Source organism: Cricetulus griseus, chromosome 4, assembly GCF_003668045.3.
Source record: "Cricetulus griseus strain 17A/GY chromosome 4, alternate assembly CriGri-PICRH-1.0, whole genome shotgun sequence".
NCBI classification, from domain to species: domain Eukaryota; kingdom Metazoa; phylum Chordata; class Mammalia; order Rodentia; family Cricetidae; genus Cricetulus; species Cricetulus griseus.
Window position 1 is genome coordinate 109,275,979 of NC_048597.1, and position 19,653 is coordinate 109,295,631.

General features: G+C 47.0%; 1 protein-coding gene and 1 long non-coding RNA gene across 4 annotated transcripts in view; one reads left to right on the top strand and one right to left on the bottom strand.

Annotated features, from left to right (window-relative positions):
* The window catches only part of LOC118237844, a 17,817-nt gene extending 3,934 nt beyond the window's left edge, over positions 1-13,883 (top strand). For both annotated transcript variants that reach the window (XR_004769527.1, XR_004769526.1), the window contains exon 3: positions 6,547-13,883. This is a non-coding gene — a long non-coding RNA (uncharacterized LOC118237844). The remainder of the gene's footprint in view (positions 1-6,546) is intronic.
* Positions 3,793-18,328, bottom strand: Asl (argininosuccinate lyase). 2 transcript variants are annotated; one of them, XM_027413802.2, is made up of 17 exons: positions 18,040-18,328; positions 17,815-17,869; positions 12,621-12,815; positions 12,017-12,100; positions 11,744-11,800; positions 11,506-11,603; positions 9,410-9,487; positions 9,227-9,304; positions 8,353-8,405; positions 7,436-7,498; positions 6,911-7,025; positions 6,684-6,768; positions 6,528-6,587; positions 6,193-6,276; positions 4,322-4,402; positions 4,107-4,213; positions 3,793-3,989 (listed from the first exon to the last, which is right to left on the bottom strand). In XM_027413802.2, the coding sequence occupies exons 2-17, from the start codon at positions 17,824-17,826 to the stop codon at positions 3,845-3,847; spliced, it is 1,395 nt and encodes a 464-aa protein (XP_027269603.1). In that variant the 5' UTR covers positions 17,827-17,869; positions 18,040-18,328; the 3' UTR covers positions 3,793-3,844. The 2 variants fall into 2 exon arrangements, with proteins under 2 accessions (XP_027269603.1, XP_027269602.1); XM_027413801.2 differs by having other exon boundaries at positions 18,069-18,327.
* Positions 18,329-19,653: the final 1,325 nt, after the last annotated feature.

Here is a 19,653-nt window from a genome sequence, read left to right on the forward strand (position 1 = left end):
TTGTTTACATTTGTGCCTTTCCCTTTGTTGTGCCTGCCTTTGATGTAATGCGGAGGTCAGGGGTCAATCACGATGATGGGGGATGTCATTCTATATGCTGTGAATATATGTTTCTCTTATCGATTGATGAATAAAACTGTTTCGGCCAATGAACGGGCAGGTTGTAGCCGATTGTGTAGGCGGGGCTACCAGACTAGGAGAATTTTGGGAAGAGAAACACAAGAGAGTGAGTCGCCAGGTAGACACCGTGTAGCTGCTGAAGGAGTAACATACTGGAGTATTACAGGTAAGCCACAGCCTCGTGGCAATACATAGTTTAATGGAAATGTGTTAGTAACTAAGAGAGAGCTAGCCAATAAGAAGCCTGAGCCATTGGCCAAACAGTTTATAATTAATATAAGCCTCTGTATGTTTATTTGGAACTAAACAGCTGCGGGACTGGGCAGGACAGAAACTCTATTTACATCACCTTCTACCTTACTTTAGTTTTTAAATTTATTTATTTACTGGGGAGGGCTGGAGAGATGACTCAGACATTAAGAGCCCTGGATACTCTTCCAGAGGACGGGGATTTGATTCCCAGCATCCACATGGCAGCTCATAACCATTTTTAACTCCGGTTCCAGAGGATTTACTGACTTCTTCTAGCCTCAGCAAGTACTGCACCTGTGTGGTGCATAGACATACATTGCTGGCAAAACAACCGTACACATAAAATAAAAATAACTCTAAAAGTAACAGCAGCAACAACCACCCTAGAATTGGATGTGGTGATTCACACCTGTAACCCAGCTCTCAGGATGCTGAGGCAGAAGGATGAGGAGATGAGGAGAGTCAGTCAGCTTGGGCTACACAGTGAAGCTCTGTCTCGTGTGTGTGTGTGTGTGTGTGTGTGTGTGTGTGTGTGTGTGTGTGTGTGTGCGCGCGTGTGTGTATTATACATATATATGTAATATTATATATATACATATATATATATATATCACATATGTTTGTTTTGCCACACCTGTGTGTGTAGCAGGTGTGTGAAGTACCCATGGAGGCCAGACAAGGGCATTGAATCCGCTGAAACTAGAATTACAGATAATTGTGAGTCACTATTGTGGGTGCTGAGAACCAATCCCAGGTCCTTTAAAAAGAGGAGCCAGTGTTCTTAAACACTGAGCCCTTCTGCAGTTCCATCTGACTTATTCTAATTTTTCATTTATATATTTATTTGCATGTGCACATGCAGGTGTGTGAAGGTCAGAAGACAACTTGCTGGAGTTGGCTTTCTCTCTTAACCTGTAGCTTCCAGGGATTGAACTCAAGCCATCACACTTGGTGGCAGACAGACAGCTTTACCCACTAAGCCATCTCAGCAGCCCTCTGCCTTATGTGTTGAGACTGAACTCACTGATCCTATTAAACTGGCTGGCCTCCCCAGCTCAAGGGCTTACAGGTGCATCATGCCTGGCTTTTTATGTGGGTACCTACCTTTACCTGCTGAGCCATCTCACTAACTTTTTTTTTTTTTTTTGGTATTGCGTTCGGTAGCTAGTCTAGGATGACCTTGAGCTCCTAATGTTCCTGCCTCTACCTTCCAAGTGCTGAGATGACAAGTGTGTACCACCTTGCACAACTGGAATTATATTAAACAATGTCATTTAGAACCAGGTTCAAAGATTGAACAGTTTAAATATTAAGTAGAGTTTAAAGGTTGCTTGAAAAACAAACTGGTTCGTGTATTCCTCTTATCTCATTGAATTATCTTTTTTTCTTTTTTTTTTTGCTAGACAATGAAGCAAACTTTTATTGAAGCTTACATTATGGTACAGAAATACATTTCACCTGATTAAAAGTCCAACACCAATGAAGAGAAATAATTGCACCAAAACTTCCCCTCCTGTAATCACACTAGGATCACTATTCAATCTACAGTTTGTTTTCCAGGCTTTTCCCCACACAAACCAATCAAATTTCATCGTTAGAATTCATAATTCTGTCCGATGGGGTATTCAGACCTCAAATGTACTCGGTTACAAAACCCAGCTTAAATAAGTACTGATCCTTCAAAGAGCAGTTCAGAATGTTAGGTGCTGTGTTCAGTACAGAACCAGACTGATAACAGCTGACTGGAGGCTTCCCCAATGAAAATCAATAGCATGCTTAAAGTAAAAATCCAGTGTTCCAACCGCTTGATTCCAAACCAAGTAGATTCTATGTTATAAACGCTAAAACTGTGTTTCGTTATAAATATGGAAGAATCAAAATATCACTGCATCAGTCCAGAAACTACCAAGAAAACAGTACGAGGACAATAAATAGGAAATGTAGTCCATTTTGTTCTCCTCCCAGCTGTTTAGATTACGAAATATCTGCAAGTGCCACTAACATGCCAACCTTTGAAAGCCTGTATTTCTAGTCCCATTAACTATTTCAGTGTTGTTTCGTGTGTTCATACATTTACTATGGGGCTGAGTAACCTGCAGAGTCCTCACTCTGGGCAGCCATTCATTTGTTCTGATCTTGTGAACACCATGGTGAAAGACCACACAGGTACGGACCAAGACGAGAATTTGGCCATAACTGAGAAAATCATAATTCCCATCAAGATTTCCTTCAGAGACATTGCTCCATTTTTCAAAGACTCCACTCCTACATGAGTGTTTAAGTAGTCAATCAGCCTTGCTTACAGCCAGACTGTGACATTTGATTTAACCTCATCAGGCCTGGTCTCCATGCCTAGATCTGAAAAATACACCCCAGGAAAATCACCTTACAGTTTGTTTCATTTACAAAAGAAAATTCCCGGCTTACACAATATGGTTGATAACATTAGCTAGCACTCACTGAACTCTCTCTAACAGGAAAGCAGCAGACTACAAGAGACTGAACTTTATCTGCCTCTATTTCCAACAGTTCAATAGAAACAGGCGCTCATGTGGCCCCAGACCTTTATCAAGTTTTTTTTTTTTTTTTTTTTTTTTTTTTTTTGTTGTTGTTTTCGAGACAGGGTTTCTCTGTATTGCTTTGGAGGTTGTCCTGGAACTCACTCTGTAGACCAGGCTGGTTTCGAACTCACAGAGATCCGCCTGCCTCTGCCTCCTGAGTGCTGGGATTAAAGGCGTGCACCACCAACGCCCGGCTACCATGTGATTTTTTAAAATTTATTTATTTATTCATTTAATATATATGAGTGCCCTATCTTCATGCACACCAGAAGATCAAATCAGATCTCATTACGGATAGGTGTGAGCCACCACGTGGTCGCTGGGAATTGAACTCATGTCCTCTGGAAGAGCAGCCAGTGCTCTTAACCGCTGAGCCATTTCTCCAAAGCTCATGTGGTTTTAAAAGAGATTAATTTAAAAAAATTATGTGTAGGTGGTGTGGAGTACGTAGGTATGTGCAGTACTCATGGAAGCCAGAAGAGGGTGTCAGATCCCCTGGAGCTGAAGTTCCAGGTGGTTCGTGAGCTTCCTGATGTGGGTGCTGGGAACCTAACTGGGGTTCTCTGCAAGAATAAGCACTGCTACATCTCTCTGCCATCCCTTCGTGATGTTTTAAGTTTATGATTTTTTTTATAGTTATGCTTCCTGCCTGGGGCCTCTGGGATAAGAGGTGTGTAGGTCCTGGAAACGACAAGATCAGATGTGAGCCTCGACTCCCCTTCCTGTCTGTCTTACCATTGACATTCAGGTTTTTTTTTTTTTTTTTTTTTTTTAGTTCCTTCATGTCCCTATTGGCCAGCTCAACAAATCCCCAAACCCAACCGCAAGGAAGACAGACTGAGGCAGGAAACACATGGCATATCTTCAGGGCCCCACTTTATTATTGGGGAGCAGCTTTGGGTGGGTGGAATCTAGGCCTGCTGAGCCCGCAGCAGGGCCCGCACCTGGTCGATCTGCCACTCGACGCTGGTTCGTGCTGTGCCGCCCAAGGCACTGTACTGTTCCACGCTGTGGCCATAGTCCCACACGTGGCTCACGTCACCTGAGAACAGAGGACTGGGGAGAAAGATGTCAGGATCGACAGTGCACTCCAACCTGTAGCTGCCAAGGGGCAGCTACCAGGATGCAGCTTCCGATGTAGCTTCCAGAATTGAGGGTGGGGGTGGCGCACACCTGATAGTCTGCAGTTCCTGCAGCGACAGCTGGTTGAGGGCAACTCCTTTAGTCTCTGCCATGACCACAGCTTTTCCTGAGGCCTCATGGGCCTGTCGGAATGGCATCTGGATACAAAGTCAGAGAGTGATGCCGTCAGGAACTTGTTTTCTGCTATGACCTGAGTGCCCGGCTTTGGGGACACCCCGTCCCCATCCCAGCTGCTTCCCACTCACCCCTTTTCGGACCAGGTAGTAGGCGAGGTCGGTGGCCAGCATGTCAGGGCTGAGTGCCTGTGTCATGTTCTCACGGTGAATCTGGGGGCACAGGTCCAGCAAAAGTGAGCTGGAGGATCCTGTGGAGCCTACACTATGCTAAGCAACTGAGTCGAGTAGGCTCTTACGTCCTCACCCCACGAGCAATACACGTCACTGATTGAACATTTTCATCAGTAGTTTGTTTTTATCTTTTGCAACTTTGTAGCCCAGGTTAGCCTCAAATTTACAATTTTGCCTCAACATCCCTAGTGTTGAGATTACAGGGGTGCCTCTATGCTCTCAGTATAGGATTACATTTTTTTTTTTTTTGCCATTTTCCATTAAGTGTGTGTGGTGTATCCATGCATATGTGCTTGATTTTTTTTAATTAAGCGTTTTTGATTGCTTTATTTTTTATTCCTTTTTAAGACTTATTTATTGGCTGGGCCTTGGGTGGTGCACGCCTTTAATACCAGCACTCAGGAGACAGAGGCAGGCGAATCTCTGTGCGTTCGAGACCAGTCTGGTCTACAGGACAACTTCCAAAGCAATACAGAGAAACCCTGTCTTGAAATACATACATATATATACATATATATACATATATGTTTTATATACATTATGATATATATATATATATATATATATATATATATATATATATATATGTAAAATGAATAGTGTTCTGCCTGCATGTGTGCTTGCAGGCCAGAAGAGGGCATCAGATCTCATTACAGATGGTTGTGAGTCACCATGTGGATGCTGGGAATTGAACTCAGTACCTCTGGAAGAGCAGCCAGTGCTCTTCACCTCTGAGCCATCTCTCCAGCTTGATGATTTTTAAAAAAAATATGTGTGGGCACATGTGCATGTTGATGCATGTGAAGACCTGAGGGATCATCTCAGGGATCATCTTTGTTAACTCTTCTACTTTATTCACTGAGGAAGAATCTCTCAACCAAACCCAGAGCTCACAGACATGGCCAGTCTCACTAGCCAGCTCCCTCTGGGAATCCCCTGTGTGGTGGTTTGAAAGAAAATGGCCCCCAAAGGGAGTGGCACCATTAGGAGGTGTGACCTAAATCTCTGAACTGTACGCAGCCACTTCAACTAAGTGTTTTGATGCTATGGTCGTCAGGCAGTGGTGGCACATGCCTGTAATCCCAGCACTTGGGAGGCAGAGGCAGGCAGATCTTTGTGAGTTTGAGGCCAGCCTGATATACAGAGTGAGTTCCAGGTTGGCCAGAGTTGCATAGTAAGACCCTGTCTTACCAACACCCCCACTCAAAAAACAAACAAACAAACAAACAAAAAGCAGAAAAAAAAGAAAAAAGAAAGAAAGTTCATATGATAAATGGCTACAATAGAAATCTGGCTAGTAGCAAGGAGCACGCCTGCAATCCTAGCACTTAGGAGACTAAGACAGCTGATGGTGAGGTTAATGCCAACCTTGGCTATATGTAAGACCCTATTATAGAAGGAGAGGGGGGAGGACAGTCTATAGTGGGGCATAACTGTAATACTATAATATATAATGCCTATAATACCAGGCCTCATGTTTGAGGCAAGCCTGCGCTACATAGTAAGATCCTATCTCAAAATAATAATAATAATAATAATAATAATAATAATAATAATAATAATAATAATAATGATATCCTATTCTGGCCAAAACTTGGGACTTTGGTGTCTAGCCAATCCCTATTTTTCTGTACCAGGTTTTGGTGCCTTGCGCTCCCCCTCCCAGGTCTTCTGGCCTTATCTCTCCGCCTGCAAATCACTGTCTGGCATTCCCACTGATCAAGGGCTAGAGAGGGGAAGGGAGGTGACATGGGGAGACCTAGTCTTGCCTGCAGCGTCGAGATGACTCCAGTGGCCACTTGGAGGACAGCAGTCATGGTGTCAGATACTTCAAACACAGCTTCCTTGTCTTCCTGGGTGGCATGTGTCAGGTGAGGGGCCGGCAGCCCCGCCCTTCACCCAGACCTCTTCCCTTGTTCCACTGGGTACACTTAGCACCTCTCCCTGCTACCCCAAGGAGCAGCAGGGTAGTTCTGAGGGTAGTCACGGACTGTGTGCCCAGGTCAGGAGTCATTTTAGGGGTTTCTGTCTGGGTATATCAGAGCTCTGAGAAGTAGTATGTGGTGTAACCGGGGGATCCCTCATTACTTCCCCAGCCTTATACCTGTAAGTCCTTGTTGTAGGTGCTTGGAAGTCCTTTGAGAGTCATCAGGAGCCCAGCACACTGTAGGAAGAATGAAGCTGAGGATCTGGGGCACCAGAGCCAGTCATGAAGTCCCCTGAGGACCCACTGGGTTGCCTGGAGGCCTTGCCAGCTCACCCGCCCAAATACTCGGCCCGCCTTGCTCCGGATCAACTCCAGGCTGTCTGGGTTTTTCTTCTGGGGCATCAAGCTGCTTCCAGTGCTGGGGACAGAGGTGTTACTGCTGAGGTGCTGCTTAAGCCTGGCTGGCATGCTGGCAGAGGCACTGGGCAGGTCTTGCAAAGGCTGGGGTGGACTGGGGTGGGAGGAAGCCATTCCAGTTGGTACTGAGATACGGGCCTTACCTGTAGGCATCCGAGAGCTGCACAAAGTTGAATTCCTTGGTGCCATAGAGTATAAGGTCCTCTGCCATCCTGCTGAGGTGGGTCATACACAGAGAAGCCCAAAACAGGAACTCCGCTGGAAGGGACAGCAGGCCTTTTCTTTTAATTTACCCTCTGCCTATTCACTCGAAGAGATCAGATCTCTCCTTCCACCGCATGGGTTCAGGGCATCAAACTCAGGCCATCAAAGCTTGGTAGTATGCAAAGGTTGAGTAATCTTGCTGTCCTTATTGTTGGTGGTGGATTTTTTAGGTTTTTGTTTATTTGAAACAGGGTCTTAGATAGCTCAGGCTGGCTTCTAACTAGCAGAGTATGTCCTTCAATGAATGGTTTTTCTGCCTCTGCTTCCCGAGTGCTGTGACTGTGGGTGTAAACCAATATGCCCACTTCATGCAGTGCTGGGGATCAAACCAAGAGCTTCCTGCACACTAAGCAAGAAGCCCACTTACTGATGTACATCCCCAGCCCTGGACTCCTATATCTTACCCACGAAGTCTCTTTCACTGGTGGCATCCATGCTGTTGAGTGTGATGGCCCCAAAGTTCAGTTCTGGATATGAGGGAGGAAAAATGGTCAGACTGGAAAGTGAGAAGTGCTCTTCTCTACCCTGAACCAGGATTCCCAGGCTCATCCTTGACCCCTTATTGGAAATGAGAATTGAGGAGGAGTATGAGGTGGGGAAGGGGGCCTCTGTACACACCTCAGGAGGGTGGATGGAAGTCTAAGTAGTCCCAGCAATATGTACCCCTGCCATAGGCAACCCCATTAATCTCAATACCCATAGGCAAGATATGAGGGCCTCTGCCCTCTCATTGTGGGAGGCACGGAAGTCTTTGCACTCACAGATAAGCACTAGGGGAACCAGGAATGTTAACTATACGGGGTTGTCACTTCAAAAGGAGGGCTGTCTAACCTGTTTTCCACCCAGAAGTCTGGGAGCAGAAAAAGTTAATAGCCTGGAGACCTTTGCACTGTCTGTGTGGCTCAGACCACACCAGATCCTCCTCTGGACCCTTATTGTGAGCTTGTCAATCTATGGAACCTGTCTTTATGGAAGGTGTCACGTGTACTTTTCAAAGAGTTTCAAAATAGTCGTGTCTTAAGTTTTACTGTGCACGTGGGATTGAATTAATTATCACCAGAAAGAATTTCATCAAATTGTGCTGTACTTAAATATGCCTAAAATAGAACACTTGGTGTCAGACTACCAAAGTTTGAACCAACACTGGTTACTAAGTGATGTTGAACCTACAACCCTGTGTTTGACATTCGTGGCTCCCCTAGTGCTTATCCATGAGCACAAGGACCTCCATTTTTCCCACATGTCACCTCATGTGTCTTTGGGACTCAGCAGGTGCTAAGAGTGACAGTCTCCAGACAAGGATGAACAGGGTGTACTTCACCTGCTCGGAGTAGCTCCCGGTCCACACCCAGAGGGTTGCCTGCAATGGCCCCGCTGTAGAGACAAGGGTTCATAGTGACTGAGGTTTGGGTACTGCACACATGCAACACTCAGAATCAAGTCTTAGTTACTCAGCCTTTTCTGGCCTGGCCACCTTAAGGCTCCAGACATGGGGAACTGAACCTGGGTCTTCTGTTAGAGCAGGCAGTGCTCTTAACAATCTCTCTAGCCTTTACGATTTTGTTTTTATTATTTTTATTAATGTGTACATATATGCGCATGTGGGAATGTTGGTCACATGTGTGAAGGTGCCCATGGAGGCCAGAAGACGGCACTGGATTCCCTGGAGCTGGAGTTATAGGTGGGTTATGAGCCGACAAATTTGGGTGCTGGGAACTGAACCGGCTTCCTCTGTAAGAGCAGCAAGTGCTCTTAACCAGTGAGCCATCTTTCCAGCCCACCTTAGAGTTTTTAATTAACATGTATATAATACATACCTGATTTCATTATGACATTTTATACAGGTGTAGAATGTATGTTAATTATAGTCACTCCTCAATTACCCTCTTTTGTTCTCCTATCCTGCTGATCCCTTCTTCCAGCTCCTTGTACCTTCATGTCTTTTCCCGTGACTCAATGAGTCTCACTGAAATTGCTTACAGGCTCATGTGTGAGTCTTAACTACTGAAGAAATATCCCTCCTCAGCAACAACTGTCTGTATATAGACTCTGAGGAAGCAGCAGGGCTCACAAGCCCCGCCCTTTAATCCCCAAGCTTTCTTTAGCCATGCTGACCCTATATTCTATATGCTGCCATACTCTGCGATGCACCCTCACCTTCCATCAGGCCTTGGGGACACTGAGGACTGCCTTACCTCCCCAGTGGCAGGACATTGATTCTCTTCTGCACCTCCAGCAGCCTCTCTGAATCTCGTGTCAGCGCAACAGCGTGGCTGTGGGAAACCAGAAACTCATGGGTTTTGGTAGGCAAAAAGACACCAAGGAGCCTCCCCTTCCATCAAGACCCCTTCCTACTGTCCCTGCTCCACACGGCTCACCTCAGGATCCAGTGACTCCAGCGGATAGGCTGAGCCCTTTGCAGGTGTGTGTACCCTGGGAAGAGGACATCACGTTCCCTGTAATAGGAAAAGCAGGAGATCTGAGGGGTTGGGTCAAGAAGGCTAGGCTAGGCTCTTCTCATGGAAGGTGAAAACAGACCTATGCAGCTCTGCCTGAACAAGGGACCAGATGCTTACCAGAGGATAAAACGGGTCTTTAGAGAAAAGAGGCCAGAAGCAAATCAGTAAGATCAAAGACTAAGCCAGGAAGGGCAAAGAGGTGCAAATCTGCAGCCCCAGGGCTCAGGAAGTTGAGGCAGAGGAATGCCCTAAGACTGAGACCAGCCTTGGCTATATAGTGAGTCCCATGCAGCTTGGGTCACAGATGAGACCCCGTCTGAAAAACAAAGCCCAGCTCTGGGTGTGGTGATGCACACCTGTAACCCTAGTATTTGGGAGGCCAAAGAAGGAGGACCTGTAGTTCAAGGTTAACTTTAGTTACATAGTGGATTTGAGGATAGCCTGGGCTGTCTAAGGGGGGGGGAGGGGAGGAAAGTCGAGGACACGAAGGAAAGGAGGAGATTACATTTGAAGCTAGCCTGAGCTACATAAGCAAGTCCCAGACTACCCTTAGTGTATAACCATCACCATGTTCAATTTCAGAATACTGTCATCATGCCATTAAAAAAAAAAAAAACCCTTATATTAATTTGCCCTTGCTATCCTATTCTTCCCAACATCCTACCCCTATGTCCTTGTAGTCACAATTAGTTGAGGCCTATGAACAAGGGACACGGAGTCAGGAAAAAGGAGGGGTCATCCTGAATTCTGATACCCTCTAAAATTTTTCAGGGGCTCCTTTATCAAGTCTTTAGGGGACAAAGCCAGTCCCAGGGACATTAGAACATGGAAGCATGGGATAAGGCTGGCAGGAGGCAGCCATTGGCTCTGTTGTTTGCATTCCACGTTAGGGTGGGATGTGGGGTAAGAAGGTAAAATACGGACTGAAGGGTGATTGCACGATGCAGGCTCAGTCAGGAACTTTCTTTGGGCACCTGGAGTTTTGTCTCCAAAGATCCTTAAGAATGACTGACGGATCACTGCCCTCTGATCTAGGCTGGTCTGGGTAGGAGCTATTAAGATATGGTCGGCTCATAGCCAAGTGGTGGTAGTGCATGACTTTAATTCCAGCATTTTTGAGGCAGAGGCAGGTGAATCTCTGACTTCTAGTCTAGCCTGGTCTACAAAGAGAGTTCCAGGATAGCCAGTGCTACCCTGTGTCAAAAACCAAAAACGGAACCAAAACCAAAAAAGATATGCCGCACTACTTACTACTCTGTATTTTTGGAGCTGTAAGTCCACCTAATACCTCAGGACCTCATTCTTCAACTCTCTTCACCCCTGCCTTCTAGGTCTTGCACTCAGAGAAGAACAGAGCCTGGTGGCCCTCTGGGACTCCTAGAGTCTGTTTTAAGGGTCAAGGATTAATCCTCTGAGTCAAACTGCTTCCATCTTCATGAGAGTAGTTGAGACTATCACAATTGGGCTTATGGTACTGGGGAGATGGCTTATTGGTTAAGACCACTTGTTCTCACAGAAAGACCTGGTCCAGTCCCTACATGGTGGCTCATAGCTATTCACAGCTTGAGTACCAGGGGACTAATGTCCCCTTCTGACCTCCACAGGCATCAGGCATGCAGGTGGAGCACATATATACACTCAGTCAAAACACTCATATATATAAAACAAATCTAAAACAGTCTGTGGACTGTTGAGGTTCTCTTCCTCTGGGGAGGACCCAGAGCTTCTTTGGTCCTTCACTTGAGTATTCTGCTATTCTCTTGGGTCTTTACATGCAATTCTTCCCTAATTGTACATGGTCTGGCATCTGGTCCCTGGAAGAGCTAGAGCATATAGGCTAGGGAAGACTGGGGAAGGAAGACTAGAACTCCATCTTCTATGCAGCCATGGTGGAACCATCATTCATGCTGGGTACATACTCCCAGCATGGCTGGTTTAGGGTTATCAACATTCATTCCCTGCTTAGATCGCTCCAGGGAGAAAATTCTTGTGGCAGTGTCCCCGAGAAGACTTACGCCTCAGCCCGGTCAACCATGCTTCCAATGAGTGCCCAGAGAAGGGTGGAGAGTTTTGAGCATGTCTGCCTCATCCACAGCCTGAGGTCTGTGACCACCTGTGGAGAAGAGAAGGCTCACTCAGGAAGTGGAGCTTGTTGTGTCCCTGGAGAACCGTGACTGCAGCAGAGCTCCAAGAGCCTCCTGGGTTCCCAAGGTTGAAAAGTTCATAGCAGAGGGTAGAGAGGGCTGGTGACACCTGGTCGTTGCGACTTCGTCCTGTATGTAGCTTTCCTGCAGTTTCACCAATGAGCTCCTAGGGGTGAAAAGGCATGAGGGTTAGGCTAGAGCTCCCTGCCACCAGCGGGGACACTTGAATCTAGGTAGTGATCCTAGCAAGCTCTATGGTTTTCCCTCCCTGTATCAGGGACCCGGTCTTGCCCAAGTATCTTGCCATTTCTACTCTGCCAGTGATGGTTAGTGCCCAGAGTATGGTGAAAAAGAGAGACCGATTGTTAGGAGGGGTTCAAACCTTCAAACGCCGTTCATTAGCTGTGTGGATGTCTTCATCATTAGGGTGTAGTTTGAAGGTGCCCTGGGCCCACTCGTCAGCTACCTGAAGCAGGTGGCAGCAACCCAGGATATCAGGTTGATAGGCATCAGGAGCCAGGAGTCTCCCTGCCTTGGTCTTAGATCCAACATGGTTAAATGCCCTTGTCTGGAAGCTGAGCCATAGAATATTTCCCATCCCTAATGGATGATCTCAGAACAGTCCACCTTGGTCTTGAGCCACAAGGAACCATTAAAAGATAGAGCGGGTAATTATAGCACCTCTCTAGTCATCTACTTACCAAAAGGTCAAATAACAAATCTGGAATACTAGAGCTTGTGCCCCAGGATATAAGAGCTGGTATATGGCTCAGTGGTAAAACACTTGTCTAGAATCTCCCAGTGAGGGGCTGGGGGCGTGGCTCAACAGTAGAGCATTTACCCAGCATGCACCACAGCTCTAGGTTCTATCTCCAGCATCAGAATAAAGGAGGGAATAAAGGTGAATGTAGTGCTTAGGGATTTTAGGTAGGAGCCTAGGTTCCCAGGGGAATGGATGAAGGGGCGACTGGGGACACGGAGGCTACCTTGTCCAGGCCTTGCAGTATCTGCTGCATCTCAGCTTTGGTGAGAAGTCCTGCCTTTTCCAGGCCCCTGCTGTAGGCCTTGCTCCCCTGCACATCCACGTTCCACAGATGCCGGTCATAGGAGATGGAGGAGTTGAACTTCTCCATGATAGGGTCAACAGCACCCACAAAGCGGCCACCCCATAGCTTCCCACTCTGGACAAGAGGAAAGAACAGAACATACTCTCAAAAGGGACCCTCAGGAGAGTTACCCAGAAAGACATGGGGTAGGCATTAGACATTATTCTCACTGGATAGATAGGACAACTGAAATTCAGAGGGTCAGGAACTGGGTGAGTGTACCAGGGAATATGGCAGACACAGAAGTCAGTGCTCTTTCTCAACACATGGCATGGACCAGGGAGATGGCAGCTTTCGTGGGATCACAACAGAATTTTTGTTGTTGTTGTTTTTTTGAGACAGGGTTTCCCTGTGGCTTTGGAGGCTGTCCTGGAACTAGCTCTTGTAGACCAGGCTGATCTCGAACTCACAGAGATCCACCTGTCTCTGCCTCCCGAGTGCTGGGATTAAAGGCGTGTGCCACCACCGCCCGGCCAGAATATTTTTAAATGAGAGATAACATAGTATGTATTTATTCTATGATGTGTATGTAAATTTATATGTTGTATATGAATATATACAAATATATGTGTATATACATATGTGTATATACACACATATATTAATATATTAATACTGGAGATTAAACCTAGGGACTCTTGCCTGTCAGACAAGCATTGTTCTTGAGCTATATATTAACAGTCCTCTTTTATCTTATTTATTTTTTGATTTTTTTATTTCATCTATGTATATGAGTATTTTGCCTGATATATGTCTATATGCCATATTCCAGCCCCTGTTTTTGTATCATTGTTTTTCTAAAAAGACATTAGCTGATCTCCCAACCCCAGGCACCAAAGGGCAGAAGAATAGGCCAGAGAGGCCCCTGCTTGGACAGAGGAGGGCACAGGCCAGGATGTGGACAGTTGGTAGGATGGGACAGAGAATATACAGGAAGCAGAGTGCCCAGGACTCGAAGGAGAGTGTGGTGAGAACAATGTCAAGGGACATGGCATGTCGATCTTTCTGTGTGTGGGGGTAGGTGTCTACAAGCGTCACTGGGGACATACCACTTCTGCCCCAGAACTCAGAACTGACCCCTGTTCCTCTTCTCTTAGTCTCCCTACTCTGCCGGGCCATATAATAAACATGTCTTATGTCTCATGTCTCAGTATTTCTCTTTTCTTCTTTTTAAACAAAAGAATAACACTTCCCTATAGTAGGAAATTACCAATACAGAGTCAGGTAAAAATATAAGGGTATTTAATAGGGAAAAGCCTTACTTACAGAGCGAACCAGCCAGCCGGTGGTAGTCTGTACAGCAAGAAGCAAAGAGAGACCGAGACCGAAACCGAAACACAGACCCCCCTACTCACTCTCACCACGCCCTCACAAGCCTGCCCAGGTACTCCTGTAGCCAGCCCCTAAGAAGGCGTGGCTACAGCTTCCCCTACACTTCCCCCTCTTTCTCTGTTTTGTATGTACACATTCATGTGTGTGTGCAAATGTCAGAGGTCAATGTGTCTTCCTCATTGCTCTCTTTTTTATCATTTATTACTACTATTGATTGCTTTTGAGACAGGGCCTCACTTGGAGCCCTGGCTAGCTTGAAACTCACTATAGAAATCAAGCTGGCCTGGAATTCATAGAGATTGGCAACCTCTACCTCCCAAGTGCTGGGATTAAAGTGTACCGTCACATTTTTAAGAGACAGGATCTCTCACTGATCCTGAACTCATGGATTTACCTGGTCAACAGTTTCAACTTCTTCAGCACTGGGACCCAGACTCAGGCCCTTAAGCTTTACCCGTGGAGCTACCTCCCTGCCAATCCCTGGGTCTGGTGCTATGTGTACCATGGGAGCATCCACTGTTCTCTGTCTCCAGGCTGTGAGCTGACCTCAGTGCTAACTGTCTTACTGTCAAAGGACTCTGACCCATAGAGGCAGCCTCCACCATCACCCTCAGCTTTGTGAGAGGTTCCGCACTGACTCTTAGCTGCCCCAACAAAAGCCAGATCTACTTCAAAGTGCCCTGCAGGCCCCTGGGGCTTGGGGTCAGGGCTGGCGAGATCAAGATCGGAATTGAGTCAGGAGCCTGTTGTGGGAAGGCCCAGGAGGGATCCTGCTGCTGCCTTCCTTTCCACATTTCTGGCCTCTGTGCCTGGTTTGTTGGTAATAACAACTACTTAACAAGACAGTAGCCAGAACAATTAGCATCAACCCACAGAACAGCCTAAGGCAAGCTGAGGTCACCTGCAGTCCAGACCACTGTGTTTGGAGAGTAAACTGAGCTCCAATAACCACCAGCAGGCTTCCAGGCACACACTTCCCTTGTCCCCCTCCCATTTTGGGGATTGAACCTAGGGCCTTGTGTGTGTGTGTGTGTGTGTGTGTGTGTGTGTGTGTGTGTGTGTGTGTGAAACACAGGTGTTGTACCACTGAGTCATACCCAGCCCCTTACTGGGGAATTCTAAGCAGGTGGTCTATCATCTATCACTGAGCCACAACCCCGGCCATGTTCTTGGCTTGTGGAGATAGGGTCATGCCATGTAGTTGAGGCTGACCTAGAACTCATTACAAAGTTGAAGCTGGCCTAAAAAAAAAGCCTGGTGTACAAGTGTAAGCCACCACATTTGGCTCTGGAAAACATTTGAAATGACCTTGGGAGGTCAAAGTGAGGTGCCTCCATCTGCTCGGTAAATGGGCAAGGACCAATGCAGTGGGTGGGGGGGGGGGAGGCATTGCTCCAGCTAGGAGTCTGGGACAAGGGGAAAGGGGCACAGAGTTAAGCTAAGTAGAATGAGAAAAATCCAATTCAAAATGCATAAGAGAAGTACCAGAGTGGTTACTGTGAGCTGGGCACAGTGGTACTCACTTATAACCCCAGCATTAGGGGGATAGAGGCAGGAGGATTAATAGCTTTTTTTGTTTGTTTGTTTGTTTTTTGTTTTGAGACAGGGTTTCTCTGTGTAGTCCTGGCTGTCCTGGAACTCCCTTGTAGACTAGGCTGGCCTCGAACTCAGAGATCTGCCTGCCTCTACCTTCCAAGTGTTGGGTTTAAAGGTGTGCACTGATACACCTGGCATTGCAACTGCATCCTTTTGTTTGTTTTTTGAGACAGGGTTTCTCTGTACCTGTCCTGGAACTAGCTCTGTAGACCAGACTGGCCTCAAACTCACAGAGATCCGCCTGTCTCTGCCTCCCGAGTGCTGGGACTAACAGCCTGAACCACCACTGCCTGGCCTGCAACTTCATCCTTTTATGAAGTGGACACCATTACCCCTATTTCACAAGGAACTAATAGGTCAAGGCTGACCTTGGTGTACAAATTACATCTGTTTGGCTCCAAAGTCGAGGCCTTGTTCCTGACCTCTACATGACCTGGCAGCTAAGTACATCAGGACATCTTCATTTGTTCAGATGGGCTGAGAGAAAGGGAATGACTCCCCAGCTAATGAGGATCAGAGGGACTAGACACTCAGGCATCTGCTTTGCTACAAGCCCCTTTCCTCTAAGAGTTCAAAGTGGTAACTCCGTATCTATCCCTTATAGGCAGAGTCCAATAGCTGTCATCATTCCATTTATTACATAAATCAAGTCTGCGGATGGGACCTGTCTTGCACACCTGTCACTAAATAGGAAGAGAAGCCAGGAATTCCTGGACCAAGGGAGAGGGCAGGGATATCCCAGGGGGGGCACTGGGGCCACAGAGAGAGGTCCTTACCTTCTAGCTCTTTGTATATGACAAAACTCAAGTACAATTTAAGGACTTGCTGGGTGGTAGTGGCACACACCTTTAGTTGGGAGGCAGAGGCAGGCGGATCTCTGTGAGTTCAAGACCTGGTCTACAAGAGCTAGTTCCAGGACAGCCTCCAAAGCCACAGAGAAACCCTGTCTCGAACCCCCACCCCCCGAAAAAATTTAGGGACTCAACATTTCCTATACATGAAGATAAGGGCATGGCACAGGTGTTACCTTAAAGTGTAGGTACTAACAAGAGGATTTGGGAGTGAAAAGCAGGGTCTGAGAAAGCTGAGGCAGCTCATTAGGTAAAGGCCCTTGCAGCCAAGCCTGCTGGAAAGAGAATCTACTCCCACAAGTTGTTCTCTGATCTCCACATGTGTGCAATGCCCGAACGTGTACATACTCCTAAAACAGATCAACAAAATGAACAAATAAAAATGTTAAAAGAAAAAAGTAAACAGAAATATTGATGTGGTAGCTCACACCCAGAATAAATAAATAATGTTAGGGAAAAGTAAAACAGAAAGTTTTGATGTGGTAGCTCACACCTGGAATCTGAATTCCAGTGGATGGGGGCAGGAGAATTGTCAGAAATTTGAGGCCAGTCTGGGCCGACAATGAGTTGGCCAGTCTAGCCTGGGCTGAAGTGAGCTGCTTCAAAGAAGGAAAAACAGGGGCTGGAATGATGGCTTCTCTTCCAGAGGACTCAGGTTTTGTTCTTAGCACCCACATGGTGGCTCACAACCATCTGTAACTCCAGTTCCTGTTGATCCTACACCCTCTTTTGATCTCCATAGGCAGCAGCTACCCACGTGGTGCACAAAATACATGCAGGCAAAAAAAAAAAAATCCATACACATAATTTAAAAATTATTTTGTTAAAAAGGGAAAACAATGCTGGGCATGGTGGTGCAGGACTTTAATTCCAGCCCTGGGACAGAGGCAGGTGGATCTCTGAGTTCGAGGCCAGGTTGGTCTACAGAGCGAGTTCAAGGATTGCCAGGACTATACAGGGAAACCCTGCCTCAATAAATAAATAAATAAATAAATAAATAAATAAATAAATAAATACAAAATAAAACCAAACAAAGAAAGGGTGGTGGTGGGGAAACAGCCACGCATGGTGGCCAACCCTGTCATTAGTGAGATCACCACCTGAGCCACTTGGCGGCGCTCGATGAGCAGATGACGATGGGGACATCCCTGAGTCTACCTCAAGCTGGGCTTTGGACGTGTGGTCGGGGATTTTTGTATCTCTGCAGGTCTGTCTGGCGGGAGGTGGCCGCAAGCACGGGTCAACCCAAGTAGCTCCTCCCCACTCGTTTGCAAGGTCCCCGAAGTCCTACACACCTCCGATGCCATGTTGGGCGGTTCCTCCTTCTCCTGGAGCTTCGGTCTTACGGATCTGGAAAACAAGATCAGACTGACCACCTCGGCTCTGGAGGTCTGCAGAGCAGAGACTGCTCAGAGTTGGGGGCACGCGTTCGGCTTGCGGGACTTGGGCAGCACTAAGCAAGCGCGCCACAGTCCTCGGTGTTCCTTCGTGTTTGTCCCTCTGTCCCACTCTCTCCGGACCTGGTGGAACAGATTCTGTGGACTGGTACCTTCTGGTCTCTGGTGGCCGGGATGGCGTCTGCGGCCCCTCTGCCTTGTCCCCGCCTCCTGGCAGCGTAGAGCCAATGGGGAGAGGTGGGTGTGACGCCTGTGGGCAGGACCGCCTCTGGCTGATCTACTAGCCCTCGGGAGGACCTACAGGGGTTTCAGCGAGTTAGACTTTGGAGGTTCAGACAAGGTAAGACCGGTGCTAGAGTGAAGACAGGTGATAGGAATGTCATCCCAGCAGCACCCGTGAGTCTGAGGCAGGAAGATCGCTGGGAGTTCCAGGCCTGGGCTGCAAATGAACCTGTTTCAAAAACAAAAAATTGTCACAACGACCGTGCCATGTGGCACATGCTTTTAGTACAGCACTTGGGAGGAAGAGACAGGAGCATCCCTGTCAGTTCAAGGCCAGCACGGTCTACAGAGTGAGGTCCAGGCCAACCAGGACTATACTACATTGAGGCCCTATCTCAAAGCAGGGGCCATGGGATAGGGCACATGATAAATCAGATATAGCTTTGTGTGCAGGTTGTGATTACTGGTGCAGGTCTGTAATCTCAGCATTGGGGATGGAGGCAGGAGGATCAGAATTTCGAGGTCATCCTGAGCTGCATAAGCCAGCTCAAGGGCAACTTGGGTCACACGAGACCCTATCTCCAAATAAAAACAAAATAAAACAAAAGGCCAGCAGTCAGGGTATGGAAAGATAACTGCTAAATGCTAGGTTACCTGTGCTGGCACGTACCTGTGACCTCAGCACTTGGGAAACAGAGGCAGGGATATCAAGAGTTTGATATTCCTAGACTCTTGTGGTTCTCAGCCTTCCTAACGCTGCAGCCCTTTAATACAGTTCCTCATGTTGTGGTGACCCCCAACCATAACATTATTTTTGTTGCTACTTCATAACTTTTTTTTTGCTACTGCTATGAATTGAAATATAAATATCCGTGTTTTCTGATGGTCTTGGCAACTCCTGTGAAAGAATCATTCGACCCCCAAAGGGGTCAAGACCTACAGGTTGAGAACCACTGACCTAGAGAGACAGCTCAGCAAGTAAACGAGCTAGCCACGCACAAAAGGTTGGCAACCTGAGTTTTGTCCTGGAACTCATGTAGATGGTCAGCTGTGAGGCCCATCTGTAATCTCAGCACTTCTACTCAAGATGGGAGAGAAGACTGGAGAGTTGTCTGGGAGCTTAGGGGCCAGTTAGTCTGGAGCACTTGGAACCTTGACAAATGTAAGAGAAGCAAGCACTGACTCCAGAGGATTGTCCTCCAATCTCCACACATGCTCTGTGGCACATGGAGCACATACTCACCCACCTCTCATACCCCAAATAAATCAATATTTAAAGAAAAGATGGGTCCAGTGAGATGCCTCATCAGGTATAAGGTGCTTATAGTCAGGGTCTGAGTTTGAGCCCAGGGACCTACATGGTGGAAGGAGAGAATAATGACACCACCAAATTGTCCTTTAACCCGGGGTGGGGTGGAGGGGGAGAGGGGTGGTATTTGTGTGTGTGCGCGCGCGCGCGCGCGCACACACACACACACACACACACACACACACACACACACACACAATAAGTAA

Bases quoted from the DNA above. Each gene is read 5' to 3' on its own strand.
- Asl (XM_027413802.2), bottom strand. The intron at 12,101-12,620 runs GTAGCCTCCGTG...CACCTGCTTCAG, and splicing joins TACTGCAAGGCCTGGACAAG to GTAGCTGACGAGTGGGCCCA. The intron at 6,769-6,910 runs GTAAGGCCCGTA...CTCTGTCCCCAG, and splicing joins CAGCTCTCGGATGCCTACAG to CACTGGAAGCAGCTTGATGC.